At 42.7% G+C, this 27,435-nt stretch overlaps 1 protein-coding gene across 2 annotated transcripts; it reads right to left on the bottom strand.

Moving 5' to 3' along the window:
* Positions 1 to 1,827: 1,827 nt before the first annotated feature.
* On the bottom strand, positions 1,828 to 19,602 carry cfap276 (cilia and flagella associated protein 276). Of its 2 annotated transcripts, XM_055654642.1 has the most exons (6): positions 19,498 to 19,602; positions 18,332 to 18,540; positions 8,387 to 8,503; positions 5,401 to 5,513; positions 3,407 to 3,609; positions 1,828 to 2,060 (listed from the first exon to the last, which is right to left on the bottom strand). In XM_055654642.1, the coding sequence occupies exons 2-6, from the start codon at positions 18,530 to 18,532 to the stop codon at positions 1,990 to 1,992; spliced, it is 705 nt and encodes a 234-aa protein (XP_055510617.1). In that variant the 5' UTR covers positions 18,533 to 18,540; positions 19,498 to 19,602; the 3' UTR covers positions 1,828 to 1,989. The 2 variants fall into 2 exon arrangements, with proteins under 2 accessions (XP_055510617.1, XP_055510618.1); XM_055654643.1 differs by lacking the exons at positions 18,332 to 18,540; positions 19,498 to 19,602 and adding an exon at positions 10,158 to 10,330 and having other exon boundaries at positions 1,836 to 2,060.
* Between the last annotated feature and the right edge of the window lie 7,833 nt (positions 19,603 to 27,435).

The following is a 27,435-nucleotide window of genomic DNA, read 5'->3' as shown; positions in this document are numbered from 1 at the left end:
ACTAACTTTCATCTTGTTTGTATGTGTGTGCGTGTGTTCCCGAAATGGTACACGATAGCACTACAGTTTTTGGCCCACCTTACTCACCATTGTCCTGTGATGTAAATGAACCAAGTTTTATTCAGATGATGGTATATTTTACAAGTTGTTGACATTTTAAACTTTACACAAACCACTTTACAAAACCACTTTTCCACTTGCCCTGCCCGCCAGCTTCGTTCGACGTCACAATGACGTCACAATGGGATCCCAAAGTTGGGGAAGGGCTGCCATGACTCGCGTCACATCGGGGATCTCTGGCGTCGAAACGGAAACCCATCAACTGCGCCTGCGCAGTTGGGGGCTATGGGTCAGAGGTGGAATATTGCGTTGGGGGATGGGCCCAATGGGTCTGCTCCTGGTCTAGTGGCTCAATACATTTGAGAAAGTTACCTGGAACCAGGCACGTGCCATGAGTAATTACTCAGGGTAGGCAGTCAGTCGACTTTTAAAAATCTTAAAAAGCCACGCATGCGCACATTGTTCTCCTCTCCGGTAGGCAGTCAGTAGACTTTTATAAAGTAATTTGTCTTCAAAAGCCTTATCTCTTAATAAAGCATTTAAAAACATAGCTCAAAGAAAATTACTTTCCACATTATTTGTACACGAACTCCATTCTTCTCTCTTTGTTTCTTAAGACACTATTAAGATATTGACAATCCATGTTTGAAAAACCCGTCAAGAAACTTGTGCTGTGCATATGCAGTACGCTGCCACGCAGCACATGCACGCAGTCCATGGTACAACGGCAGAATTTCAGCTGCCTTTATACACCGTTGTCATTGAAGGCTTGAAGCAGCGCCGACGGCACGCGAGTTAAACATACCTTTGCGTTTTACATGTACTGTGGATGAAAGCGACGGAGAATTATGTCTACCATAGAGATCAATCTCTTAGGTACGCATAATTCTCCCGTGCCTTTACCATTTATAATGGTAATAATAATTAGCATTTTATAATTTTAGTCGGGGTAGGCACTGCCTACCTTGCCTACCCTGATGGCACGTGCCTGCCTGGAACAGACTCTTTCAAAGGGTTGAAAATGTGTCTTTATTGCTTTTTACATGAACTTACTTCAACTATGCCCTTCTCCCCTCTCCCGTCAGGTAAGAGGTACAAAAGTGTGAAAAGGTACACCGTCAGATTCAGGGACAGTTTCTCCCCAGCTGTTATCAGGCAAATGAACCATCCTATCAACAGCCAGAGGGCAATCCTGAGCTGCCATCTATCTCAGTGGAGACTTTATCTTACACTAAACATTATTCCCTTTATCGTGTACACTGTGGACGGCTCGATTGTAATCATGTATTGTCTTTCTGCTGACTGGTTGGCATACTGCAAAAGCTTTATTCTGTACCTTGGTACAAGTGACAATAAACTAAACTAAACTTAAAATACATAAGGTGCTGGAGTATCTCAGTGGGTTCTTTAGATCATCTGTAAAGAACATGGATAGGTGATATTTTTGGTTGAGGCCCTTCTTCAGATTGGAGGACTTTGGGATCCTAGCTGTCCCATTGATGCAGATATACAAACAACAACTTGTCTACACAGAGATGATGGAGCTGCAGTGATAATGAGCATGCATGCAGACTCCAACACTATTCTCAGTGACATTACTGAGGGCCAACAAGCAGATCAGAAACAGAGAGATTTACCTTTGATGAGGATGGGCCATCTTGGTCAGCACGGACTATTTCTGCGCTGTATGACGCCATGACTCTGAATTAGCACCAGAAAGCGCAAAGGTAATAATTTCATTGGACAACATTCTGAATTTTCATTTTCTAGTGATTTAATTCTCTAATTACATGGGGAGAAGTCCTTACTTTCAATGCTACTTCACAGTACTAGCACAGCTTGTTCTTAATATTACAGTGTCTTATTGAAGATATTGAACAAAGACTTGACAATATCTAAGTTCAGTATTATGCAGAAACATCCTCTAATTCAGATTGTAAAGAAACCACCGTCTATTTTCCTGGAATAACCTCCGTTAGTTGCCGCGGTATGTTGGCTTGCTGTGAAAATAAGTAAAAGGAACATGAAAAATTAAGTCCAAAGCATATAAGACATTCCTGGTCATATTAAAAAAAAAAAAAAAACCCTTTCCTTTAGAAGAATATGATTGTCATGTCCTAGCAGCAGCCAGCCCTGGTCCAACCCCAGTGCCATTGCAAAGTTTAAAAAACATTTGAACAGATCCATGGATAGGACAGGTTCTGATGGATATGGTTCAAACACAGGCAGGTGGGACTAGTGTGGTCAGTGCGGGCAAGTTGGGCCAAAGTGCCTGTTTCCATGCTTTATGAGGTTATGACTATGACTTTGTAAGGATTATTAGAATCACACTTGATGTATCACATCTAACAAACCTAGTTTCAGTACATTTCCATCTCACAATAACTTTCTAGAAGATGCAAAGATGTGAGTTCATATTGATTGACTGATTTCTCCCCTCCGCCTACATTCCTACTGCCTTCCCAATTCACAACTCTCACTCCTGTTTTAATCTCTGGCCTTTGCACAACTATCTGCCTATCAAACCCACCCCCCTCACCTGTGTTTACCTATCACGTCATAGTTGTCCTGCCCCTCCTCTCTCCAGCTCTCACGCCTACAATCAGTCTGAAGGGTCATGACCTAAAATGTCAGTTATCCGTGTTCTCCAGAGAATTTACTGATTTAGTCGAGCACTTGGTGTCCTCGATTGATTGAAAGATACAATTTGAAAACAAGCCCTTCAGCCCACTGAGTCTATGCCAGCCATTGATCACCTATTCACTCCAGTTCTATGTTATCCCATTTTCGCATCCACTCACTACACGCTAGGGTGGGGTTCCCAACCTTTTCTGTCCCATTTACCCCAGGCAACTTTAATAGCACATAACAATGTTATTCCACTTATTTATGAACAACTACTGATGAACGGATACCGGTATACCGGAACCAAACACAGTCAATCAATGAGAAAAAATATGTACAAATCCAGAATCAACAAATTTACCCCAGGTTGGGAACCCTTGCGCTAGGGGCAATTTGACAGAGGTCAATTAACCTACAAACCTGTCCATCTTTGGGATGTGGGAGGAAACAGGAGCACCCAGAAGAAACCCACGCGGACACAGGGAGAACGGGCAAACTCCCCACAGACAATACCCAAGGTCAGGATCAAACCCGGGTCTCTGGCGCTGTAAGGAAGCAGCTCTACCAACTGCCCCAGGGTTGAAGAGTAAGGTACATCTGGGATGACAGCATCAAGAAAGATGCGTGCCAGCAACCAACTGTCAGGTAAAACATGCTGCAGGAATAAGCACATAGAAAATTATTCTGATTCTGATCATGCATCACAAAAATAGTGTCTCACTTATTGCTCCAGAGATGCTATGAATAGATGATTTTGTGGGTGAAACCCAAAATCTTGGGGGAGATCTTGCTCGTACGTAAATAGCGCTGGTTTCTGTGTGATCGTGGGCACAGCCACAAATATCTTTCTGCACTCTGTCCCTTGCTATTTTCCGGCGAAACACATCTTCAGGTAATTGTCCATTGGTGCTTAGCCAACAGCCTCTGTAAATAATTCGGAGAGGCAAGTAAATAGCTAAAGATGTAAATTTACAGACATGATTTACAAAGACCTTAGCTGCTTTTACTTAGCTACACCATTTTCGATAAACACATAATTTTCCAGCTGGCAATTTATTCCAGCAGCTTATTATTCTGCTGAATAATTAACTGTTCCGAGGAATTAAATGCAAAATATTTGTTTAAGATTATTATTAAGGTGTTAATCTTATTAAGGTGTTCTTTGTAATATCAAAAATGTGGATGAGAATGTACCAGGCACGATTAGTAAGTTTGCAGATGACATTAAAGTGGGTGGTATTGTAGACAGTGAAGATGGTTGTCCAAAATTGCAGCAGGATCTTGATCAGCTGGGCAAGGTGGCTGAAGAATGGATAATGGAGTTTAATGCAGATAAGTATGAGGTTTGCATTTTGGGAATTCAAACTAGGGCAGGACCTTCACAGTAATGGATAGGACCAGGGGAGTGTTGTAGAGCAGAGAGATCCAGGATTACAGACATGATTTACCAGGACCTTAGCTGCTTTCCCTTAGTTTCCTGAAAGGTAGATAAGCTGGTTAAGAAGTCTTTAAGTACATGAATCTTCATCAGTCAAGATGTTGAGGATAGAAGTTAGGATGTTTTGTTACAGTTGTGCAAGACGCTGATGAGGCCACAATTGTAGTAATGTATTTAATTTTGGTCACTCTGCTATTGGAAGAATGTCATTAACCTGGAAAGAGCGCAGGGAAAATTTACAAGGATGTTGCCAGCACATGAGAGGCTGAACGATAGGGAGAGGTTGGGCAGGCTAGGATTTTATTTCTTGGAGTGCAGGAGGCTGAGTGATGATCTAATAGAGTGTATAAAATCAAGGGTAGGGGAATCAAGAACACCTCACACTTATGCATTAAACATCATTAGCCATTCCTCAGCCCACTTGCCAGCTGCTCAATAGCATGTTGTAATTTTTGATAACCATCTTCACTGTCTGCAATACAACCCACTTCAGTGTCATCTGCAAACTTACTAATCATGCCTGGTTTATTCTTGTATTTTGATTGGGTTATTTTACGCCTACCAGTTCTACAATGTTATAGCAAAGTTGCAACCTAGCCCTATAAATCTTTATACACTTTCCTGATAAACAGTGTAGGAAATAACTGCAGATGCTGGTTTAAATTGAAGATAGACACAAAATGCTGGAGTAACTCAGCGGGACAGGCAGCATCTTTGGAGAGAAGGAATGGGTGACGTTTTGGGTTGAGACCCTTCTTCAGACTTCTTGATAAGCAGTATTTTTTAGAGTGCAGAGATTTTTCAACCATTTATCAATGCCAAAGTCATTTTCCCAAATTATGCATTGGAAATAATGGCCATAAAATCAGATGGATCATGTTAATCTTATTATAAAAGTCACGCTGCAGTCAGTGTCATTATTGCTTTAATGTAGAAACAAGGAACTGCAGATGCTGGTTGACCAAGGAGAAATAAAGTGCTGGAGTAACTCAGTAGGTCAGGCAGCATCTCAGGAGAAAAGGATAGGCAACGTTTCAGCTCGGGAGCCTTCTTCAGACTGGGACTTGAGTTTGCTCACTTAAAATCTTAAAGGCTGATCAGTCTGAACCCTGACCCAAAACAATCTATCCATGTTCTCCTGAGATGCTAAATTACTCCAGCACTTTTTATCCTTCCATCATTATTGTTTTAATACTGATTCATTCTCGTTATTGTTCATGTTTACAGTATACGAAAATCGTTTGAACACAAATACACACTTATCACAAAACACTCACCTCTGAGGATCACAAGTAGTTTTTTGAAGAATCACCTCATTTTTCTGCTTCAAAAATGCGTTTGAATGATCATAAACAGCATTAAGATGAATGTCCAGGCTGTCTTTGGGTGCCTATTAGAACAATGTGCAGCTATCAAAACTAAGTGAATAGAGCAACTTCTGTTTGAACTGTAAATTGAAAGAAGCAAATGTTCAGCTATATTTAAGGCATTTTGAAATAGGTCACCATATGACAGACACATTGTCCAAATCTACAGTCGTCTAACCTCATTATTTCCATCCATTCAAAGTAGATAAACCTAAATAGGTCCAAGTCCCAACTGTTGACTTAAATACTCCATTTAATTCACTGCAGGTAAATGCAATACCTTTATTTTAAAGCTATGCTAGTAATTGAGAGCTGATATTTTAAATATTGTATCTAATTTTGAATAGTAAGATGTAAGGAAAATATTCAATAAACATGGAAAAGTTTAGCTAAAAAATCAAATAATCAACTGTCAGGCCAAACATGCTGACTCAATGAGCACTGTTGGCTGAATGATGTCTCTTATTTTGTTACTCTCAGCAGGTAGATAGGATGATCAAGAGGGCTTTCAGTACACTTTGGTCTTCACCAGTAATGGTGTTGAGTCTAGAAATTGTGATGTTGTTCTACAGTTGTGCAAGATGTTGCTGAGGTCGCATTTGGAATATTGTGTGCAGTTTTGGTCACCCAGCCACAGGATGTTGTCATGCTGGAAAGAGTGCAGAAAAGATTTGTGAGGATGTAGCAAGGACCATGGAGTGCTGGAGGCCGAGGGGTGATCTTGTAGAGGTGTATAAAGTCACGAGAGGAATGGAAAGGAAAAATGCAGTCTTTTACCCAGAATAGGTGAATCAAGAACACGAGGACTTGGGTTTAAGATGAGAAGGTAAAGATTTAAAAGGAATCTGAGTGCCAATTTTTTCACATAGCGGATCGTGGGTCGTGGGTGTATAGAATGAGTTGCCAGAGGAGGTATTTTAGGCAGGTACTATAGTATAGGAAAGGTTGAGAAGGATATGGGCAAACACAGGCAGGTGGGACCAGCATAATTGGGGCATCTTGGTTGGCATGGTCCACTTGGGCCGAAGGGCCTGTTTCCCTGCTGTATGACCACCATGACTCTCAAATTAAGCAACTGGAGGTGAGATTCTAGAATTTCATGTGGCCATTGACAGCAACTTGGTGATACTTTTGTTGGGGAGAAGGCCATTACCATTGTTTAATGGTTTTGTTTAATAGTTTATTGTCATATTGTCAGTGAAAAGCTTTTGTTGCATGCCAACCAATCAGCAGAAAGACAATACGTGATTACAATCGAACCATTCACAGTGTACAGATAAATGATAAAGGGAATAACGTGAATAAAGTTTAGTGCAAGGTAAAGCTGGGAAAGTCCGATCAAAGATAGTCCGAGGGTCTCCAATGGGGAAGGTAGTCGTTCAGGACTGCTCACGAGTTGTGGTAGGATGGTTCAGTTGCCTGAATTCCCGGTTTAATAGCCGGGAAGAAACTGTCCCGAGGTGTGCATTTTCATACTTCTGGATGGAATATTTTATTGTCCCATGTGACAAGGCACACTGAAATTGTTTGCTTGGATACCCAATGCATACAAAGAGCGGCCACCTACGGCGCTGCTTCTATACCTGTTAACCATATAACCATATAACAATTACAGCACGGAAACAGGCCATCTCGACCCTTCTAGTCCGTGCCGAACACATATTCTCCCCTAGTCCCATATACCTGCGCTCAGACCATAACCTTCCATTCCCTTCCCGTCCATATAACTATCCAATTTATTTTTAAATGTTAAAAACGAACCTGCCTCCACCACCTTCACTGGAAGCTCATTCCACACAGCCACCACTCTCTGAGTAAAGAAGTCCCCCCTCATGTTACCCCTAAACTTCAGTCCCTTAATTCTCATGTCATGTCCCCTTGTTTGAATCTTCCCTACTCTCAGTGGGAAAAGCTTTTCGACGTCAACTCTGTCTATCCCTCTCATCATTTTAAAAACCTCTATCAAGTCCCCCCTTAACCTTCTGCGCTCCAAAGAATAAAGCCCTAACTTGTTCAACCTTTCTCTGTAACTTAGTTGCTGAAACCCAGGCAACATTCTAGTAAATCTCCTCTGTACTCTCTCTATTTTGTTGACATCCTTCCTATAATTAGGCGACCAAAATTGTACACCATACGCCAGAATTGGCCTCACCAATGCCTTGTACAATTTTAACATTACATCCCAACTTCTATACTCAATGCTCTGATTTATAAAGGCCAGCACACCAAAAGCTTTCTTTATCACCCTATCTACACGAGATTCCACTTTCAGGGAACTGTGCACAGTTATTCCCAGATCCCTCTGTTCACCTACATTCTTCAATTCCCTACCATTTACGATGTACGTCCTGTTTTGATTTGTCCTGCCAAGATGTAGCACCTCACACTTATCAGCATTGAACTCCATCTGCCATCTTTCAGCCCACTCTTCCAACTGGCATAAATCTCTCTGTAGCCTTTGAAACTCTACTTCATTACCCGCAACCCAGAACCTACCTGCCTAGTACAATCATCTCCCATACTTACTAATCCAATTTACCACACCATCATCCAGATCATTGATGTACATGACAAACAACAGTGGATCCCCAACACAGATCCCTGTGGCACCCCACTCGTCACTGGCCTCCAACCTGACAAACAACAATCCACCATTACTCTCTGGCATCTCCCATTCAGCCACTGTTGAATCCATCTTGCTACTCCACCATTAATACCCAACCATTGAACCTTCTTAACCAACCTTCCATGAGGAACCTTGTCAAAGGCCTTACTGAAGTCCATATACACAACATCCACTGCTTTACCCTCATCAATTTCCCGAGTAACATCTTAAAAAAATTTAAGCGTTGTTAGGCAAATGTTAGCGTGATGTTTCAGGTGTTCTATACTCTACCTTGGGATTGTAGAGGTAGATTCCTTTGTTGGCACTTGCCACGGTTGCGGCTGCATGCAGCCGATTCCATGGGTCCTCCTGCTGTGCTAAGTGGGTTGGCTGCTCGTACTGAAAACTCTGAAAGAAGTGGAGAATGCAAAAAATGAAGGACATCGCAACATCACCCGTGAACATAATGTTATGAAATGCTGCTTGTCCCGCTGAGTTACTCCAGCATTTTGTGTCTACCTACAAACCTGTACGTCTTTGGGCTGTGGGAAGAAACCGGAGCATCCAGAGAAAATTCACGCAGTCACGGGGAGAACATACAAACTCCACACAGACAGCACCCGAGGTCAGAATCAAACCTGGGTCTCTGGCATTGTAAGGCAACAACTCTACCGCTGCCATCCCTTCAGACTGGAAAAGAGAGGAGGGCAGGACAATGCCTGGCAAGTGATAGGTGGACAGGAGAGGGGAGGGGGATGTTGGCAGATGGTTGGGGACAACGCAGGAGATGAAAAGACACAAGGCTGTGAGATAAGGAGAGGAGAGGACTCCTTCCCTTTCAGTTTCATTTGTTGTCAGGCATTAGACCAAGGAGCTGCCATCTTTGTTTCCCACCACCATCCGAGTGGAAATGTTGTTGCTCACTTCCTATTAAATCTTTCCCTACTTACATTCAACCTACATCCCAGCAATTGTCAGTTATAGAGTTGGTTATAATCACAATAACATTTATCCTGTGGTTCTTGATCACCCTACCCTTGGGAAAAGGCTCTGTCCATTCACCCTATCTATTCCCCTCATGATATTATACATCTCTAGAAGATTGCCCCTGCACTCTCAGGAATAAACTCCATGCCTGCCCAACCTTTCACTGTAGGTCTCGCCCTCAAGTCCTGGCAACATCCCCACATAAAAATGCACCAAGTGCTGGATTAACTCAACAGGTTAGGCAGTATTTCTGGATATGTGTGATTTCACGTAGGTTGGGGACCTTTCTCCAGTCACGTAGATCTTCTCAGCACTCTTTCTACCTTAATGACACCATTCCCATAGTATGGTGACCAAAACTGAATGCAGTACTCCAAGTACCAAAGATAGACAGTCTGATGCACACTTCAATGTTAATACAATGTTACTCCAACATTGTGTGCCCGTCTTTGGTATAAACCAACATCTGCAGTTCCCTTTTTATTATACAAGTACCACCTCACCAACGTCTTGTGGGTTGAGAGAACAATATGCACCATGTTCCAGGCGCGGTTCGATCAAGGCCCTGTACATTCTCTAGCTTGTGTTATTTGCAAACGTTGAAATACTTGCTCCTCGAGTAAGTGTACGTGCAATATAACCTCGTTGCAATAATTATTTTATTTACAAAGAACTGGCAAGGAACGCAGCTAAGAAACGAATCCAGTTATTTTTAAAAAAAAGGGCTTTAAAAATGCAATGGTTGGTCTGCTTCACAAAAGAAAAAAATATTTGGAAGTTATGTTGCGCCGGTTCAGCATTCGTTTAAGCGATTTAAATCGTTAAATCCTAGTATATATTTTATGTTTGACCGTGCTTTTATTTACCACTTTGGGTTATTAATCTTTGTAGATTTCTCTCACATTCCACACCTTGCATTTCGTGCTAAAATGGGTACTTTACACATGATAAAAAGCGAATCGTTTCACAGTGTTTACAGTTCAGTTATAAACAAAAGTATTAAAATAGTTCTCAATAAAATGCATATGCATTTTGACAAATTGCGGGATATCAAAGTTTAAAGTTGTTGGAATACCTGACTTTCCTTTCTGCGGCCTCTGAAATCATCGTCGTTTTCATATCTGGGGAAGGGGAAGGGTTCGCGTGTGTCTGGCATGGTTCCGCCCGCTGGCCGCAGAGTTCCGAAGGGAAGTCTGGCCGCTGTTACCGGCAAAGATCCTATAGGATCTTTGGTTACTGGGATCTATGTTGACGGAGTCACAATCCGTTGCTAGGCTGCGATGTTTCAGAACCTCAACGACGACGGTGCTCACTCTACCGCCTCCTGCTGAACTCCGCCAAGATCACCTGCACAGTTTTATTTTCATATAAGAGCAGTATAGAATGATTGAAAAACTAAAAAAAAAAAACCGAAATAACCATATTATTACAATTAAAGGATGCTCTTTTAGGAAGGAGACGAGGAGACATTTATTTAGTCAAAGGGTGGTGAATCTGTGGAATTCTTTGCCACAGAAGGCTGTAAAGGCCAAGTCAGTGAATATGTTTTAAGACAGAGATAGAACGATTTTTGATTAGTACAGGTGTCAGATGTTATGGGGAGAAGGCAGGAGAATGGGGTTAGGAGGAAGAGATAGATCAGCCATGATTGAATGGTGGAGTTAATTTGATGGGTCGAATGGCCTAATTCTACTCCTGTCACTTATGACCTTATGGTGCCAGTTATAGAGTGGATGTATCCACTATTGGGAGAGTCTAGGACCAGAGGCCACAGCCTCAGAATAAAAGGGGGCACCTTTCAGAAGGAGATGAGTTAAGTTAGTTTAGTTTAGTTTAGTCTATTGGCACCTGTACCGAGGGGCAGTGAAAAGCTTTTGTTACATACTGTCCAGTCAGTGGAAAGACTATACATAATTTCAATCAAGCCATTTACAGTGTATAGATGACATATGATGTTAGTGCAAGGTAAAGCCAGTAAAGTCTATTCAAAGATAGTACGAGGGTCAACAATGAGGTAGATAGTAGTTCAGGCCAGCTCTCTGGTTGTGGTAGGATGGTTCAGATACCTGGTAACAGCTGGGATGTCTTTAGTCAATGCGTGGTGAATCTCTGGAGTTCATTGCCATAAACGGCTGTGGAGGTCATGTTAATGGATGTTTTTCAGGCAGATATTGATAGATTCTTGATTCGTAAGGGTGTCAGGGGATATGGGAAAAGCCAGGAGAATGGGGTTGAGAGGAAAAGATAGATCAGCCTTGATTGAATAGTGTAGACCTGATGGTCCGAATGGCATAATTCTGCTCCTAGCACTTATGAACGTATATGAAGACTCCATGCTGTCCCGAGAGAGTGCCGTACGGATACTGTGGGTCCATTCCTGTGCTGCAGTTTTCAATGTGTAGGATGAAACTGCAGATGCTGGTTTATTCCGATGATAGACACAAAATACTGGAGTAACTCAGCAGATCAAGCAGCATTTCTGGAGAAAAGGAATAGGTTTCGGGTTGGAATCTAAAGAAGGGTTCCGATCTGAAACATCACCTGTCTATGTTCTCCATAGATACTGCATGACCCGCTGAGTTACTCCAGCATTAGGTGTCTGTAATTTTCTATGTTGTTTCTAGATTCACCTTCAGATGACAAATTAAAATGTTCTCTCCTCACAGTTGAACATTGAGTTCTACAATTTCAAGCAATAACCCCTGCACTTCCTGTCTTTGTCTTACACCACCCCCCACTGCAATTCACCCACATTTCTCCCACAATCTCCTACCCCCAGTCACCTTTCCCCTCCTTCCCACATCTCTCATTACTGAGTCCCATTTTCCCCTTTATTCTCCCCCTTTCACCCATCTCCTTCTCTCTGGTTTTACATTTAATTGCCCCTCTCCTTTTTGTCTCCTATTCACCTCTAGCCTTTGTCACTTGCTCCACCTCTCTGTCATCACCTCCCTCCCTACCTATCACTTGGATTCCTGCCACCCCCAAAGATAGGCACAACGTTCTGGAGTGTCAAGCAGCATCTCTGTGGAAAAAGTATGGGTGACATTTTGGCTAGGGACCAGGACTGAAGAAGGGTCCTGACTCGAAACGTCATCCATAATTTTTCCCCAGATTTGGTGTTTGACTTGCTGTTATTCCAGCACTTCGTATCCATCTTTGGTATAAACCAGCATCTGCAATTGCAGACATACACAAAATGTAACTCAGCAGGACAGGCAGCGTCGCTGATGAGGAGGAATGGGCAACGTTTCGTGTCGAGACCCTTCTTCAGACTTCATCGGGCTTTCTTTGATCAAACCCGAGTCTCCAGTGCTGTCAGGCAGCAAATCTACCGCTGAGCCACTGTGACGCCCCGCACTCCTCCACCACGACCTTGTTGGAAGAGATATGAGATACTGGGAGAAAAGGAATTTGTGCAGCTGGGGATGAGATAAATACATTGGGAGGATGTTGCCAGGGGCATAAAGACTGGTGTGGAGTAATGGTATTATCTGGTCTCTTGTTCAGTAAAGTTTATGTAATTGCTGTTAAACCAGATTAACTCCTGGGTTCCTGTTATTTAATTAATCAAATTGGAATTCAAAGCTTCTTTATGCACCTTCATTATCTTTGACTTTTGAATATGCATATCAGTCAGATAGATGGGTTCTTGAACTTCCCAAATGCTGCCCTACCTATATTTTAACATGGATTTTATGATGTGGGTGATTCAGATGTAACACCGGGATCCTCCCATTACCACAGATCCACGTACGCATCTACACATGCAACTTGCATAATACAGTCACAAGACAGAGCTTCTTATTAGCAGGACTACACTGCCACAAAGTCCCTTAACCCATGAAGAACTCTTTTTCTGCCAACTTTCAAATGCATTGAAACTAAGATAGAAGTATTTTTAATTAATTTCTATAACTGAATTGATGGAACACAAGACAGTTATCTGATTAGACCCTGTGAAAAATTGATATATTTTGGAATCCTTTCTTGTAAAATATGAACCCAAATACAACTTGAAAGTACACAAAGTGCTGGAGTAACTCAGCAAGTCAGGCAGCATCTCTAGAAAACATGGATAGGTGGATAATATAACTTAGTTGGCATGGACAAGGTGAGCCGAGGGGCTTGTTTCTGTACTTTACAGCTCGATGACTCCCTATAATTTAATCACCTTATTTTAAGGATCAACTTTGTTGGCCTTTAGTTTGATACCGCATTTGTCCAACAATGTAATTGTCTCTCTATTGTGGCATTGTGGAGAATTGAATGTGGTATCCTGGTCCCAGCATGAGCAAAATGCTTGCAGCTTCACTGTAATAACCATGGATTGATCTATTGGTCCATGTCTTTGTCAGCTCCAGGGATATCGACTGCAACAATCCTTTGTCTGGTCTCCTGCACACAACCGACAACAACCCACCAACATTAAGACATCAAAGCAGACGCATATTCACTTATTTCCCTGATTAACCCTGTGCTCTGTTCCCTGTTTGGTTGCTGTTTATGTATGTTGATTCTCAAGATGTGGGCTTCACGATCAAGACGAGGATATATATAGACTCCATCGATAGCTGCACACTGAGGTGGTGAGAAGCAATGTCTTTGAATCTCAGCAGTCCATGAACTGAAGGTAGAACAGAACAAGACACAAAGTGCTGGAGTAACTCAGTGGGTCAGACAGCAACTCTGGAGAACATGGATAGGTGACATTTCAGGTTGGGACCCTAAACATCAGAAGAATGTTCCCAACCTGAAATATCACCTGTCCATGTTCCCCAATAATGCTGCCTGACCCAATGAGTTACTTAAGCACTTTGTCTTTTTTTTGTAAACCAGCTTCTGCAGTTCTTTGATTCTACATTTCATTTCTATAGAACAAAGCAGTTTGCTCACCCTTTAAAGACTACCATTCAGTCAAGCACCTTTCTATAGATGTCAAGTTAGAGTCATGCATTTTGCATTTTGGCAGTGGGAATAAATGCATAGACTATTTTCTTACTGGCGAGAGAATCCAGAAATATGCGGTGCAAAGGGACTTGGGAGCATTGATGCAGGATTCCTAAAAAGTTAATCTACAAGTCGAATCAGTAGTAAAGGAAGCAAGCGCAGTACTAGCTTTTATTTCAAGAAGGCCTGTAGACAAAAACAGTGATGTAATGCAGAGGTAGACAAAAGTGCTGGACTCAGCGGGTGCGGCAGCATCTATGGAGCGAATGAAATAGGCAATAGTTTGGGCCAAAACCCTTCTTCAGACTGATGTAGGGTGGGGCGGGCAGGAAGAAGAAAGGAAACATAGAAATTAGGTGCAGGAGTAGGCCATTCGGCCCTTCGAGCCTGCACCGCCATTCAATATGATCATGGCTGATCATCCAACTCAGTTTCCCGTACCTGCTTTCTCTCCATACCCTCTGATCCCCTTAGCCACAAGGGCCACATCTAACTCCCTCTTAAATATAGCCAATGAACTGGCCTCAACTACCCTCTGTGGCAGAGAGTTCCAGAGATTCACCACTCTCTGTGTGAAAAAAGTTCTTCTCATCTCGGTTTTAAAGGATTTCCCCCTTATCCTTAAGCTGTGACCCCTTGTCCTGGACTTCCCCAACATCGGGAACAATTTTCCTGCATCTAGCCTGTCCAACCCCTTAAGAATTTTGTAACTTTCTATAAGATCCCCTCTCAATCTCCTAAATTCTAGAGAGTATAAACCAAGTCTATCCAGTCTTTCTTCATAAGACAGTCCTGCCATCCCAGGAATCAGTCTGGCGAACCTTCTCTGCACTCCCTCTATGGCAATAATGTCCTTCCTCAGATTTGTAGACCAAAACTGTATGCAATACTCCAGGTGTGGTCTCACCAAGAGCCTGTACAACTGCAGTAGAACCTCCTTGCTCCTATACTCAAATCCTTTTGCTATGAAAGTCGACATCCCATTCGCTTTCTTTACTGCCTGCTGCACCTGCATGCCTACCTTCAATGACTGGTGTACCATGACACCCAGGTCTCGCTGCATCTCCCCCTTTCCCAATCGGCCACCATTTAGATAATAGTCTGCTTTCCCGGTTTTGCCACCAAAATGGATAACCTCACATTTATCAACATTATACTGCACCTGCCAAACATTTGCCCACTCACCCAGCCTATCCAAGTCACCTTGCAGTCTCCTAGTATCCTCCTCACAGCTAACACTGCCCCCCAGCTTAGTGTCATCCGCAAACTTGGAGATATTGCCTTCAATTCCCTCATCCAGATCATTAATATATATTGTAAATAGCTGGGGTCCCAGCACTGAGCCTTGCGGTACCCCACTAGTCACTGCCTGCCATTGTGAAAAGGACCCGTTTACTCCTACTCTTTGCTTCCTGTTTGCCAGCCAGTTCTCTATCCACACCAATACTGAACCCCCAATGCCATGTGCTTTAAGTTTGTATACTAATCTCTTATGTGGAACCTTGTCGAAAGCCTTCTGGAAGTCCAGATACACCACATTCACTGGTTCTCCCCTATCCACGCTACTTGTTACATCCTCAAAAAATTCTATAAGATTCGCCAGACATGATTTACCTTTCGTAAATCCATGCTGACTTTGTCCAATGATTTCACCACTTTCCAAATGTGCTGCTATCCCATCTTTAATAACTAGCAGTTTCCCCACTACCGATGTTAGACTAACTGGTCTGTAATTCCCTGTTTTCTCTCTCCCTCCCTTCTTAAAGAGTGGGGTTACGTTTGCTACCCGCCAATCCTCTGGAACTACTCCAGAATCTAAAGAGTTTTGAAAGATTATTACTAATGCATCCACAATTTCTGGAGCTACTTCCTTATGTACTCTGTGATGCAGCCTATCTGGCCCTGGGGATTTATCGGCCTTTAATCCATTCAATTTACCCAAGAGGAAGAGGAGGAGTCAGAGGGCTGAGGGGGAGCTGAGAAGGGGAGGAGATAGTGAGGGCTACCTGAAATTGGTGAATTCAATGTTCATGCCGCTCTGGTATAAACTGTCCATGCGAAATATGAGGTGCAGCTCCTCGCCAAGCCTACGCTTGGTCTCACCGATGTAGATCAGCTGACATCTAGAGCAGCGGATGCAATAAATGAGGTTGGAGGAGGTGCAGGTGAACCTCTGTCGCACCTGGAACACCTCTGTTCGGTCCGCAATAACCAACCTGATCTCCCGGTGGCTCAGCACTTCAACTCGCCCTCCCATTCTGAATCCGACCTTTCTGTCCTGGGCCTCCTACATGGCCAGAGTGAGAACCACCGGAAATTGGAGGAGCAGCTCCTCATATTTTGCTTGGGCAGTTTATACCCCAGCGGCTTGAACATTGACTTCTCCAATTTCAGGTAGCCCTCACTGTGTCCTCCCCTTCTCAGCTCTCCCTCAGCCTTCTGACTCCTCCCAGGAATGAGTAGGTTAACATATGATGAGCGTTTGATGGCACTGGGCCTGTACTCGCTGAAGTTTAGAAGAATTAGGGGGACCTCATTGAAACGTACAGAATAGTGAAAGAAGTTGGATAGAGGGGATGTGGAGAGGGTGTTTCCATTAGTGGGAGAGTCTAGGACTAGAGGTCATAGTCTCAGAATTAAAAGACGTTCTTTGAGGATGGAGATGAGGAGGAATTTATTTTGGTGAATCTGTGGAATTCTTTGCCACAGAAGGCTGTGGAGGCTGTCAATTGATATTTTTAAGGCAGAGATATATAGATTATTTATTATTACGGGTGTCAGAGGTTATGGGGAGAAGGCAGGAGAATGGAGTTAGGAGGGAGAGATAGATCAGCCGTAATTGAATGGCGGAGTAGACTTGATGGGCCGAATGACCTAATTCTGCTCCTATTACTTATGAATTTATAAACATGCAAAACAAAGCTTTTTCACTGTAAAAAAATAAAGTGTTGGAGTAACTCAGCCGGTCAGGCAGCATCTGTGGAGAATAATAACAGGCAATGTTTTGGGTCAGGATCCTTCCTCAGAATCTTTTCACTGTACTTTGGTACGGGTGACATTAATAAACATGAACCTAAGTAGACCCAGGAAATGCAGATGCTGCAAACGTGTTGTCTGTCTCGCTGAGTTACTTCAGCTCTTTGTGCTCCAGGGTGTTTATGTTTTGGAATACAATGCTGGTGTGACGATTGAGACTGACGTGTCCCCATCAGCTAGAATAATTGCAGTTCAAGATCAACTAGTGATGGGCAATAAATGATCGCCTTGTAATAAAGTCCAGCAAATCCTCCAGAGAATGAAATCCCTTCGCCGACGCCCGCTTCCTCATTTCTACAGCAGTGAATGTGTAGGAAGGAACTATAGATGCTGGTTTACACCGAAGATAGACACAAAATGCTGGAGCAACTCAGCGGTCAGGCAGCATCTCTGGAGGAAAGGAATAGGTGACATTTCGACTCATCTCGACCCGAAACGTCACCTATTCCTTTTCTCCAGAGATGAAACCTGACCGCTGAGTTACTGCAGCACTTTGTGTTTGTCTACAGCAATGATGCACATTGTAAATTATTCCCATAACCAACTGTCTAGGTTTAGGCGCGATATATGCTGATACTGCGATGAACAGATAAAATATTTCTCATGTAATGTATTTGACTCGGTTTGATTTCTTGGAGTAGAATTTGGTTTAAATCTCAGCTGACCATACCACAACGTTCTGTAACTATAGTACCAGCGGTTGTTTCGTTTGAAACTGGATTAGAATTTCAAAAATGGCCAGTTTGGATTCACTGGTTAGAATGTGAATTATTTAAAGTACAGAATGTCGATTTCTTCAGCTTCAAAGCGCTCAATTGTTATTTCTCCCCGTGTGCACCTGTATCTTGGCAGGGAATGATTGAATAATGAAGCGCAACAAATGTAACGCCGGGGGAAGGCGTTGCAAGCTTATTTGTAAGATGACACACACATTTGTTGCACGCCTTGTGGATCAGGCCCCGGGAACTCGGCCGGTCTGATGGAGGATTTTTCTCCCTCGGTATAAGGTGGCGCACCTGTCACTTGCGGATCGGGTCGGGCGTTTCCGTGAACTGACGGAAAGAGGCGAGCCGCCAACACCAGGGGCATTGTGCTGGCTCTGTATGTGTGTGTGTGTGTGTCAAACGCTGCAAGGAGCGGAGTGATAACGAGAAGGAACATACACACACACACACACGGAGAGAGTCCACCTTTCACCACTCCATGTGACACCGCTGCCTCAGCATTTACCGACTCGCCATGTGTGGAGACACCTCGCCTTACCTGCTCTTGCCGCTGCTGCTTTTCGCCACCGGCTTTCGCCTGACATTTGGACAAAACCTTCTTCCTATTTGCAAAGAGGTAAAGTGCTTTCAATTCATACTGTACTCCGAGGACTCCACGGCTTGGTAATGTTGCATCTCTGACTGGAATGAAACACTGTGGCGTTGCATTACGCGAAGTGTTGTCACAGAAATTAAACATTTCTTATTCTGCAAGTAAGTATCAACATATAAAGATTAGCGAGCTACAGTATTGCACCGTTCGCAGTCAATGCACGATACACAGTCATTACAATTGTATTTTTTTTTCATGAAATTATACAGTGTTTGTTTCCTCTGGTGAACCCGTAGTCGTTTAGATACTTCACTAACTTTGGCCCACGGATCAAGTGGGTATACAGTTTGTCCATATGGCAGATTGGATTATGATTTAACAGGTTTCATTCGACTCACCAAAGACCTGTAATAATTACTGTTCTGTTTTTGGCGCATGTTGCAACTTTTATTTTTTTTCCTCTCCGCTTTTCTTGTTGGTAGAAGACGGCATCTAACCAGTGCTCACAATCCCCAGCTGACATTCACACTTCACCAAAGTTTTTCCTGCAAAACAAAGTTGCGCTCTCTATATTCTTCACCTGCCCGTCCAGTAAAAGTGTGATTTGGAAAGTGTTCTTCGCAAAGCCCAATGTATTACACGTCTGCAAGAGTGCAGATGGTCTGTCTGTGTGTGTCACATTTAAGGTCGAGGAAAGGTCCCTGTCGGGGACATGTTGTGCAACCCGCGACAATGTCAGAAAGTTTTGGGCAGCACATGTTATAAGCCGCCAGGTGGTGTGCGGAGTATTTTACTGAAGGATTGTCGGCGTTTCGCCACGAGAAACGGCCGGATTGTAGAGACGCAAAAATATTGCTTTTACAAGTTAACGTTCATCTTTGATAAAACACAGACATGTAAAGCGATGCAAAATGTACGATTACTGGCTGATATTTGAAGGACTAACCGATAACAACTTTTCCCGAGGAATTATCACGTAGAATTTTAATTTCTGACTTAATCTTTGTGGATGCAAATTATTCATAAGAAATATTTAAATGCACGTTGTTCACTGCCTAGTTGTCAACTTTATCATTGTTTTATACGCTCCACGCTTATCCAAACCAGCTTACCTCTGGCCGACACCACTCAACCTGCCTTGTGTCAACTTGAAGCCATCCAAAACGCCCTTGTCCTGCACGCAATCCTGTTCATCCGCGTCTCCCGTGTTTGCTGATGCATAATTGGCCCACAGATAAGCAACAGTTCAGTTTTAAAACTTCCATCAGATTGTTCTGGCCCTGCAAGTCCCTGACACCCCCTCTCATTCTTGTATCTTCAGAATCTTTATAATTAATCATCAGCGGTACATTGTGGGGTGGAGCTGCCTCAGCCCCAGAGACCCAGGTTCGACACGGGTTCAATACTGACATCGGGTGCTGTCTCTGTGGAGTTTGCACATTCTCACCATGACCGAGTGGGTTTTTCCCCACATCCCCAAGACATGCGGGGTTGTAGGATAATTGGCCTCTGTAAATTAACCCTGGCGTGAAGGGAGTGGACGAGAAAGAATAACAGAATTAGTGTGGATGGGTGATCGATGGATGGTCAGCGTGGGCCGAAGGACTTGTTTCCATGCTGTATCTCTAAACTAATCTCAATTCACCACTTTATGCTTTAGCTGCCCATATCTTTAGTTCTGGAATTCCTACCCTGCACGCTCTTCACAGTAACCACTTCTCAAAAATCTTTAAAGATGATCTTCAAAGCCTGTCCCTTTGACCAAACATTTGGTCACTGGCTTTATATTCCCTTAATATGCTTGACATTACTTTGTTTTTATTGCTCATGTTGAGATAGTTTGCATTACAGATGCTTTACAGGCAAGCATTGATATAATTGAACATAAGGACACAGAACAGTATGTCCGTGCCAAACATGATGCCAAGATAAATTAATCTCCCCTACCTGGATACCAGCCATATCCCTCTATTCCCTGCATATCAATGTACCTATCTGACAGCCTCTTAAATAACACTGTTGTATCTGCTTCCATCACCATCTCTGGCAGTACATTCCAGGCACTCACCACCCTCTGTAAACAAAAACCTTGCCCTTTTTAACTTTCCCACTTTAAAACTATGCCCACTTTAAATGTCTTTGACATTTCCACCCCGGGAAAAATATTCGGACTGTCTACCCTATCGAGGCCTCTCATTGGTACAAGTATTTCCTCTGCTTTTCTAAAAAACATTGGGCAACAGGTACCCATTTCTTCCATTTCAGTAGAAATTCAAATGAACCTTTCATCCAGAAAGGAGTAACATGCCCAACAAATCATCTCGGGTTTGCCACCAACTACAAGTATATAGGTTTGGCAGGTTTCCAGATTGCTTTGCATATTAAACAACAGCTGCCCTGTTTTATCTTTCAGTCGAGGCAGCAATTGTTAAATTAATTTATCATCCTTCTCAGGTGCCCTTAGTTTCTGGGAAACCCATGTATGTTTAAAATGGAACGGTGGGTGACAAAGGCGTGTAAATGTTTAACTCCCTGTTACAGTGACATTCATGTGACACATAAATCCCAACAGAATTTGATTTATTGGCAGATTTCTTCCCTTCTCCTCCTTATTTTACATGGAATGGGAACACTATCGATGGAGATGCATACAGTAATGTTAAGAAGCCCTCTGTTGATTCCCCTAGAAGTTTTCTGAATGAATTTATGAGGCAGGAGTTATTGGCAAGGCCCGTGTTCATCGCCCATCCCCCACTCACCTGGAGACGGTGGCGTAGAGATGCACTCTTGGATAGCTGCAAGCTTATCTGGAGCAGACCCCGTGAGAGACTTGTAGGGAAAAATGATCAGGATTTAGACTCTATGTTCATAGAACACAGAACAATACATACAGGAACAGGCCCTTCGGCCCACAATATCCATGCCGAACATGATGCCCAGTTAAAACTAATCTCGTTAAATGGAAAAGATTTACGACGATGTTGCCAGGACTTGATGACCTGAGCTGTAGGGAGAGGTTGCGCAGGCACTTGGCCTTTATTCCTTGGAGTGCCAGAGGATGAGAGGTGAATGTGCACAGTGTTTTACCTGGAGTAGGGGAATGGAGAGCCAGAGGACATCGGTTTAAGGTGAGAGGGGAAAGATTTAATAGAAGCCCGAGGAGGAACTATTTTTACACAAAGGGTGGTAGGTATATGGAAGGTATCTGGGACCCGATCTGCCGGCTCCAGCCAGGCCAGAGTTCCAGAGCCCCGGCTGCAGGAGGTAAATTCAAGTGCACTCTCATGCTTTAGTCTGGATTAAAGGAAGCACCGGACCATCAGTTGCTGGAAAATCGGTTGTGGACCTGTACTATATTGCCAAATCATGTCATGTCCTTGTGGTCATCTTTACTGGCGCCTTTGTTACCTATCGAGACATCTGACTGTGTTACTGTTAAATATTGTTGGACCAAAGACAACAGAGGCAGTGGACAACATGTACAGATTACACGGCACAGTAGACATTTACGAGTTAATTAGAAACCAGTAGCTCATCTGTACAGGTACAGGTGCCCTGAGAACTCTCTAGAAATGGAATTTGCTTTTGACGCTGAGCCCAGACTTTGTTGTTGGGATCATTCAATTGCTCAAGCCTGGATGGCAACAACTCTTCCACCTGTTTCAGGTGTTGACAGTGAAGGCTGGATGGACACTGGGAGACCATTTGGTGTGACCACATGCAGAGCAAGGCCACCAACCTACCAATAGAGATAGGCAGAGGGAAGAAAACACCATTCACAATTGAATGAGCAAATGGGGGAAAAAAAAAGGGAATTTTTTTTTTAAAAATAAAAGGCTAGAGTATACAAAATACAGGCACCTCGCCCTTTACACGTGTTTGATTTATGTCTTTTTGGAATATTGTTCTTGGTCATTTAATACCAAATCCCAATTTACATGACTATTTTTTAAATAACGTGCTCAAATTTACACCTGGCAATGTAGTCATGTTTATGATTAATTTATGCGTTTTTGAATTACGTAAAACACCCCTGTATTGTATTTTTAAGAATTGATCGACCTGAACATGCCTTACTCCAACCAAAGTTTTGGTTAAAAGCAGGCCTATGAATTGATGGCCAATTTCAGGTTACAAGTACTGAGCTGTGGCTTTGAAATTTGCCTGCATTGGTGATGAAGAATGAAGAAGTAGCTCACAGGTTTCATAGATAGATATGCCATTTATTGTCACTATACATGTACAGTGAAACTGAAAGCTGCTCGTACTCAGTGCATACATACAATTTAGTGCAAAAAACAAGAAACAGAAAAAAACAAAAAAACAGAAGGGAGATGGGGGGGGGGGGGGGAAATAGGTGCACAAATTCTGCGGCGCTACATACATATATACAGATGGAAGTCCGTGTTGGGTGGTGTAGTCAGTGCATGTGTGAATTTGAATTTATAGTAGATATAATTCTCGGAAAGCAACTATTCCCGAGTCTGGACATCACTGAATAATTACATAGCATTTTAATTTTGGTCCATCCTGAAACAATTTGACAAATGCCTTATGTATCTGCTGTGTAAATTTCATTGTTTGTGCAGATTTGTAACTACTTTTTCTTTTAACTGTGATGTTGGTCGATAAATACCTTGCGAGGAAATTAACCAGCCAAGTCCTCAAAAAGAACAATCAGTTTAGCAAAGAGGCCATAAATAGAGGTTTTTTTAAAGCGGCTTTTTCCTCTACCTTTCTCATTAAAGTGCAAGATGTCTGTTCCTTTAATAGTTCAATCTTCTTTTGGAAATATCTAGATCAACATTGTCTGGATCTCAGCACAGTACCACAGCAGGTAGAGCTGCTGCCTCACAGCGCCAGAGCTGTGTGTTGTGTGTTCGTGTGTGTGTGTGTGTGCGTGCGTGTTCTCCCTGTGACTGTGTGGGTTTCCTCCAGGTTCTCTGGTTTCCTCCCACCTCCCACATCCCAAAGCTCCTGTGACTTATTCATTCATACCTATTAATGATTTATTTTGGATTCTCATTGATTATTAGAGAGGTACTGAACAGCCAAAACAAAATCCCACTTCATTCATCCCGCTTATCAGAAAATGTCGAATTGTGGGGAACCTACTTTGTGTTTATGTTTATTGGTGTCACGTGTACCGAGGTAGAGTGAAAAGCTTTGTTTTGCACGCTAACCAATTAGATCAGATAATACTATACATAAATACAATCAAGTCAAACTCGTACAATAGGTAGAGCAAAGGGGAAGATGCAGAGTGCAGAATATAGTGTTGTAGCACATCAGTTCCAGAGCCAAATTCAGTGTAGAGGTGATTTGGACAGTACCCGAGCTTATGGAAGGAGGGTTCAGAAGCCCGATAACAGAGGGGAAGAAGCTGTTCCACAGTTTTCCAGTATCTATTGCAGACTGGTTCCCACATTTTGACAGTATGTACTCATAAGAAGCAGTATTTCAATTGTATGAATCAATTTTCAGAGTTTTTTTTTTTACATGGGTGGTCATGTGGCTGAGAACCATTCATATGCCAATGTTTCACACGGGTTGTTAGATCAAGAAAAGTAGTTTGCAGACAAGTTGTGACTTGCTGATGACCTTCTCCGTTATATTCCGTGGTTCATCTGAAGTTTGTGTCACCTGGTATAGCATTCTGTGCCCGTATGCAAGCCAGCTGAATAAGTACAGAATAAGTTGTCATTGGTAGCATTTCAAACAGAATATTCATGGGAAAACAAAACTGGAGCAAAAATGTAATAAGAATGTATTTTTCTATTGTTATATATTCTACTGCAGCTGTGCCATTGGGTGTGTCTCACTTGAGAAAGGGATGTGAAGCCATCCCAAAGATATTTCCAGCTTTCCTTCCTTTGATTTGTTTAGAGGGTACCACTAGATAACCAAATATTCATTGCTCACGATTAATGGCCCTTGAAAGGCTGTGGTGAGTTTCCTTGTTGAACCACTACAGTCATTGTGGTGAAGGTATATGGTCACAGCTATTCATTCCTGGATCCACATACCACCAGATATTCTTCCAGAAAAGGAGTGACTGTGGTTTTGATGGAGACAGCAGTTGGTAATGTTCTCCTTGCCGAGCCACACCTGTTAAATGCAGAGATCAAGGTTTCACTTTCAGGGAATGCTCTCAAAACCCGTGAAAGCTGTGACAAGGAGATGGCTGGAGGCCCACAGCAGCCTAGGACTTGCCTGGAACTGGCACTGCTCATGAAAAGCGTGGACTTTGAAAATGGCACAAAAGCATGGCGCCTCTGGCACGCTGGCTCAGTAGACTATTTCTGTACACTTGCTAATTAAGGATCGGGGATATGCCAATACTTCACATAGACTGGTACTAAGAAAAATAATTTAGTTTAGTTTAGTTTATTGTCACGTGAACTGAGCTACAGTGAAACACTTTTGTTGCGTGCTAACCAGTTAGCAGAAAGAAAATACATGATTCCAATCGAGCCATTCACAGTGTATAGATACATGATAAGGGAATAACGTTTAGTGCAAGATAAAGCCAGTAAAGTTAAATCAGAGATAATCTGAGGGTAACCAATGAGGTAGTTAGTAGTTCAGGACTGTTCTCGAGTTGTGGTAGGATGGTTTAGTTTTCTGATAACAGCTGGGCAGAAACTGTCCCTGAATCTGGAGGTGTGCGTTTTCACATTTTCACTGTGTGTTAGGACACGTGGAAATAAAAACATCATTGAACCACTATTGAGCAAATGAAGTTATTCTGCCATATTTTAAGATGGTGTAGAATGGAACCCTGCTTAATTGTTTGTGGAGGGAGTGACGGATGGCTGATGGTTTGCAAGTCGAGTGGAGAGCTTCGTCTTGGGTAGTGTCACGGCAGGAGTTGAGAACACATTGCTTCTGGCTGCAACACAATGGCAGTAGTATTTTTGTGTAGCAAGGAACTGGTTTACACCAAAGATAGACACAAAATGCTGGAGTGATTCCAGCTGTCCCCCTGAGTTACTCTAGCATTTTGTGTCTATCTTCAGCTGTAGTATTTATTGGACTGCCCAGTTAAGGTTCTGGTGAACACTGGAATGTTGATGATAATCCCATTGGATGGCAAGGATAGGGAGTAGATTCTTTGGAGGTGGTCATGAGTTGGCACCTAAACTGGTTACTGTGCATCAGCTTAATGCCTGGGTGGTGTCTGCAGACGTGGATGCCTTCCCTTTCAGAGGAGCTGTGAATGAAATTGAACATTATGTAATCACCAGCAAACATCTAAAGAAGGGTCTCGACCCAAAACGTCACTCATTCTTTCTCTCCAGAGATGCTGCCTGCCCTGCTGAGTTACTCCAGTTTTTTGTGTCTATCGTTGATTTCAACTAGCATCTGCCGTTCCTTCTTACCCAGCAAACATCCCAACTTTGATCTTCTGTGGGGATGGTGCTTACCTAATGTTTCATAATGTTCGTAAAAACCGGAGACAAAATCAAATTAACAACAGTGTCCAACGTTAAAAAGGCACAATCAATAAACTCTAACATAAATGTAAGAAATTATAGCCCATCAAGTTAAATACCAATAATGTCCTGGGTAATTCTTATATCTTGTCTGTGAGACTTCTAGGTTGAACTTTTTTTTTGATTGAAGGATGCAGCATGGAAACAGGCCCTTCGGGCACATCAGCCATCGATCATCACTCATTCACAAAACTTCTTTGTTATCCAATTTTCTCATCCATTCCCTACACACTAGGGATAATTTACAGAGTACAATGTACAAATCCGCACATCTTCAGGATGTGGGACGAAATCCTCGCAATCACAGTGTGAATGTGCAAACTCCACACAGATAGCACCCAAGGTCAAGATCAAACCTGTGCTACTGGCCATGTGAGGCAGCAGCTCTACCTGCTGCACTGACGGTAGAGCAAAAAAACATTTATTTGATCCATTTGTACACCATATGCTCTGACGAGTGCTCGCAACATTACACGGCATATTATCCAGCACCACAGATGCATGTTCGATCCTGACCTCGTGTGCTGTCAGTGTGGAGTTTGCACATTCTCCCTGTGACCGCATAGGTTTCATCCGGGTGATCCGATTTCCTTCCACCTCCTAAAGATGTGCGGCTCTGTCGGTTAATTGGCTTCTGTAAATTTCCGCTCTTGTGTAGAGTGATTGAGAAAGTGGGTTAACATAGAAGTACTGTGAACAGGTAATCGATGGTTAGCGTGGGCTCGGTGGGCCAAATGGCCTTTTTCCCTATTGTATATCTAAATTAAACTTGGCATGTCCTTGGCTTACCTGCTTGGATCAATGCTGATTACACCTGGATGGTTTTCCCTGCACTCTGGACAAAGCACTCAATAATCTTTCAAAATCGTCAACCTTTAAACCCAGTTATCTACAGCTGTAATTCAGGATAATTGATCTTTATTAGGCTGACTAACTAATTAAGGTACTATTAGAAATGCTATCCACTCCGTGACATTAAGTAGTTAAATGCCAACTTCCATAATGAAAGGGAGGGGTTTTAATCCCCACAGACACACAGTCATTATAATACATTGGGAGATCTGCACCTTTAGGCATGGATGTTGCAAGGATTTGCTTTGTTTTTTTAACCTGAATCATGTTTCCCATGGGAAAAGGCAAGCAATGGCAATGCTTAAAACTATCTTACACTTAATTCACATTTCTCTTGTAGCTAGATTGGTTGCATTTGGATTCTTTCATCATTATGTTCCTCAATTACATCAGAATGATAATTACAAAAGAGAAAGCTATTTAGAACATTTTTGTCTAGAGTGTAGTTTATATATAGTTACTGGATCAAAATAAATCATTTAATGTACACAAAGAAAGATGGCGTTTGATTGAAATTCAATTTGTCTACCACTATGACCACAGAGGGAACCGAGTTTATGTTGGAAGACCCTCCTATATTTGAGGAAGGGTCCCAATCTGAAGCGTCACCTGTCCATTCCCTCCACAGATGCAGCCTGACCCACTGAGTTCTCCAGCACTTAGTGTTTTGCCTTCTCTATTTGGGCGTGAGTGACTGGCACA

The sequence above is a fragment of the Leucoraja erinacea genome, chromosome 24 (assembly GCF_028641065.1).
Source record: "Leucoraja erinacea ecotype New England chromosome 24, Leri_hhj_1, whole genome shotgun sequence".
Classification (NCBI taxonomy): Eukaryota; Metazoa; Chordata; class Chondrichthyes; order Rajiformes; family Rajidae; genus Leucoraja; species Leucoraja erinaceus.
The sequence above is the reverse complement of the archived record's forward strand: the minus strand, read 5'-3'. Positions and strand labels throughout refer to the sequence as shown.

Coding starts and splice junctions, on each gene's coding strand:
- cfap276 (XM_055654642.1), bottom strand. CDS start 18,532: ATGTTTAATTTCTGTGACAACACTTCGCGTAATGCAACGCCACAGTGT. Junction 5,514..8,386: donor TCTACCTCTACAATCCCAAG/GTAGAGTATAGA, acceptor TTGTTCTAATAG/GCACCCAAAGACAGCCTGGA. Junction 3,610..5,400: donor ACTACTTGTGATCCTCAGAG/GTGAGTGTTTTG, acceptor AATTATTTACAG/AGGCTGTTGGCTAAGCACCA.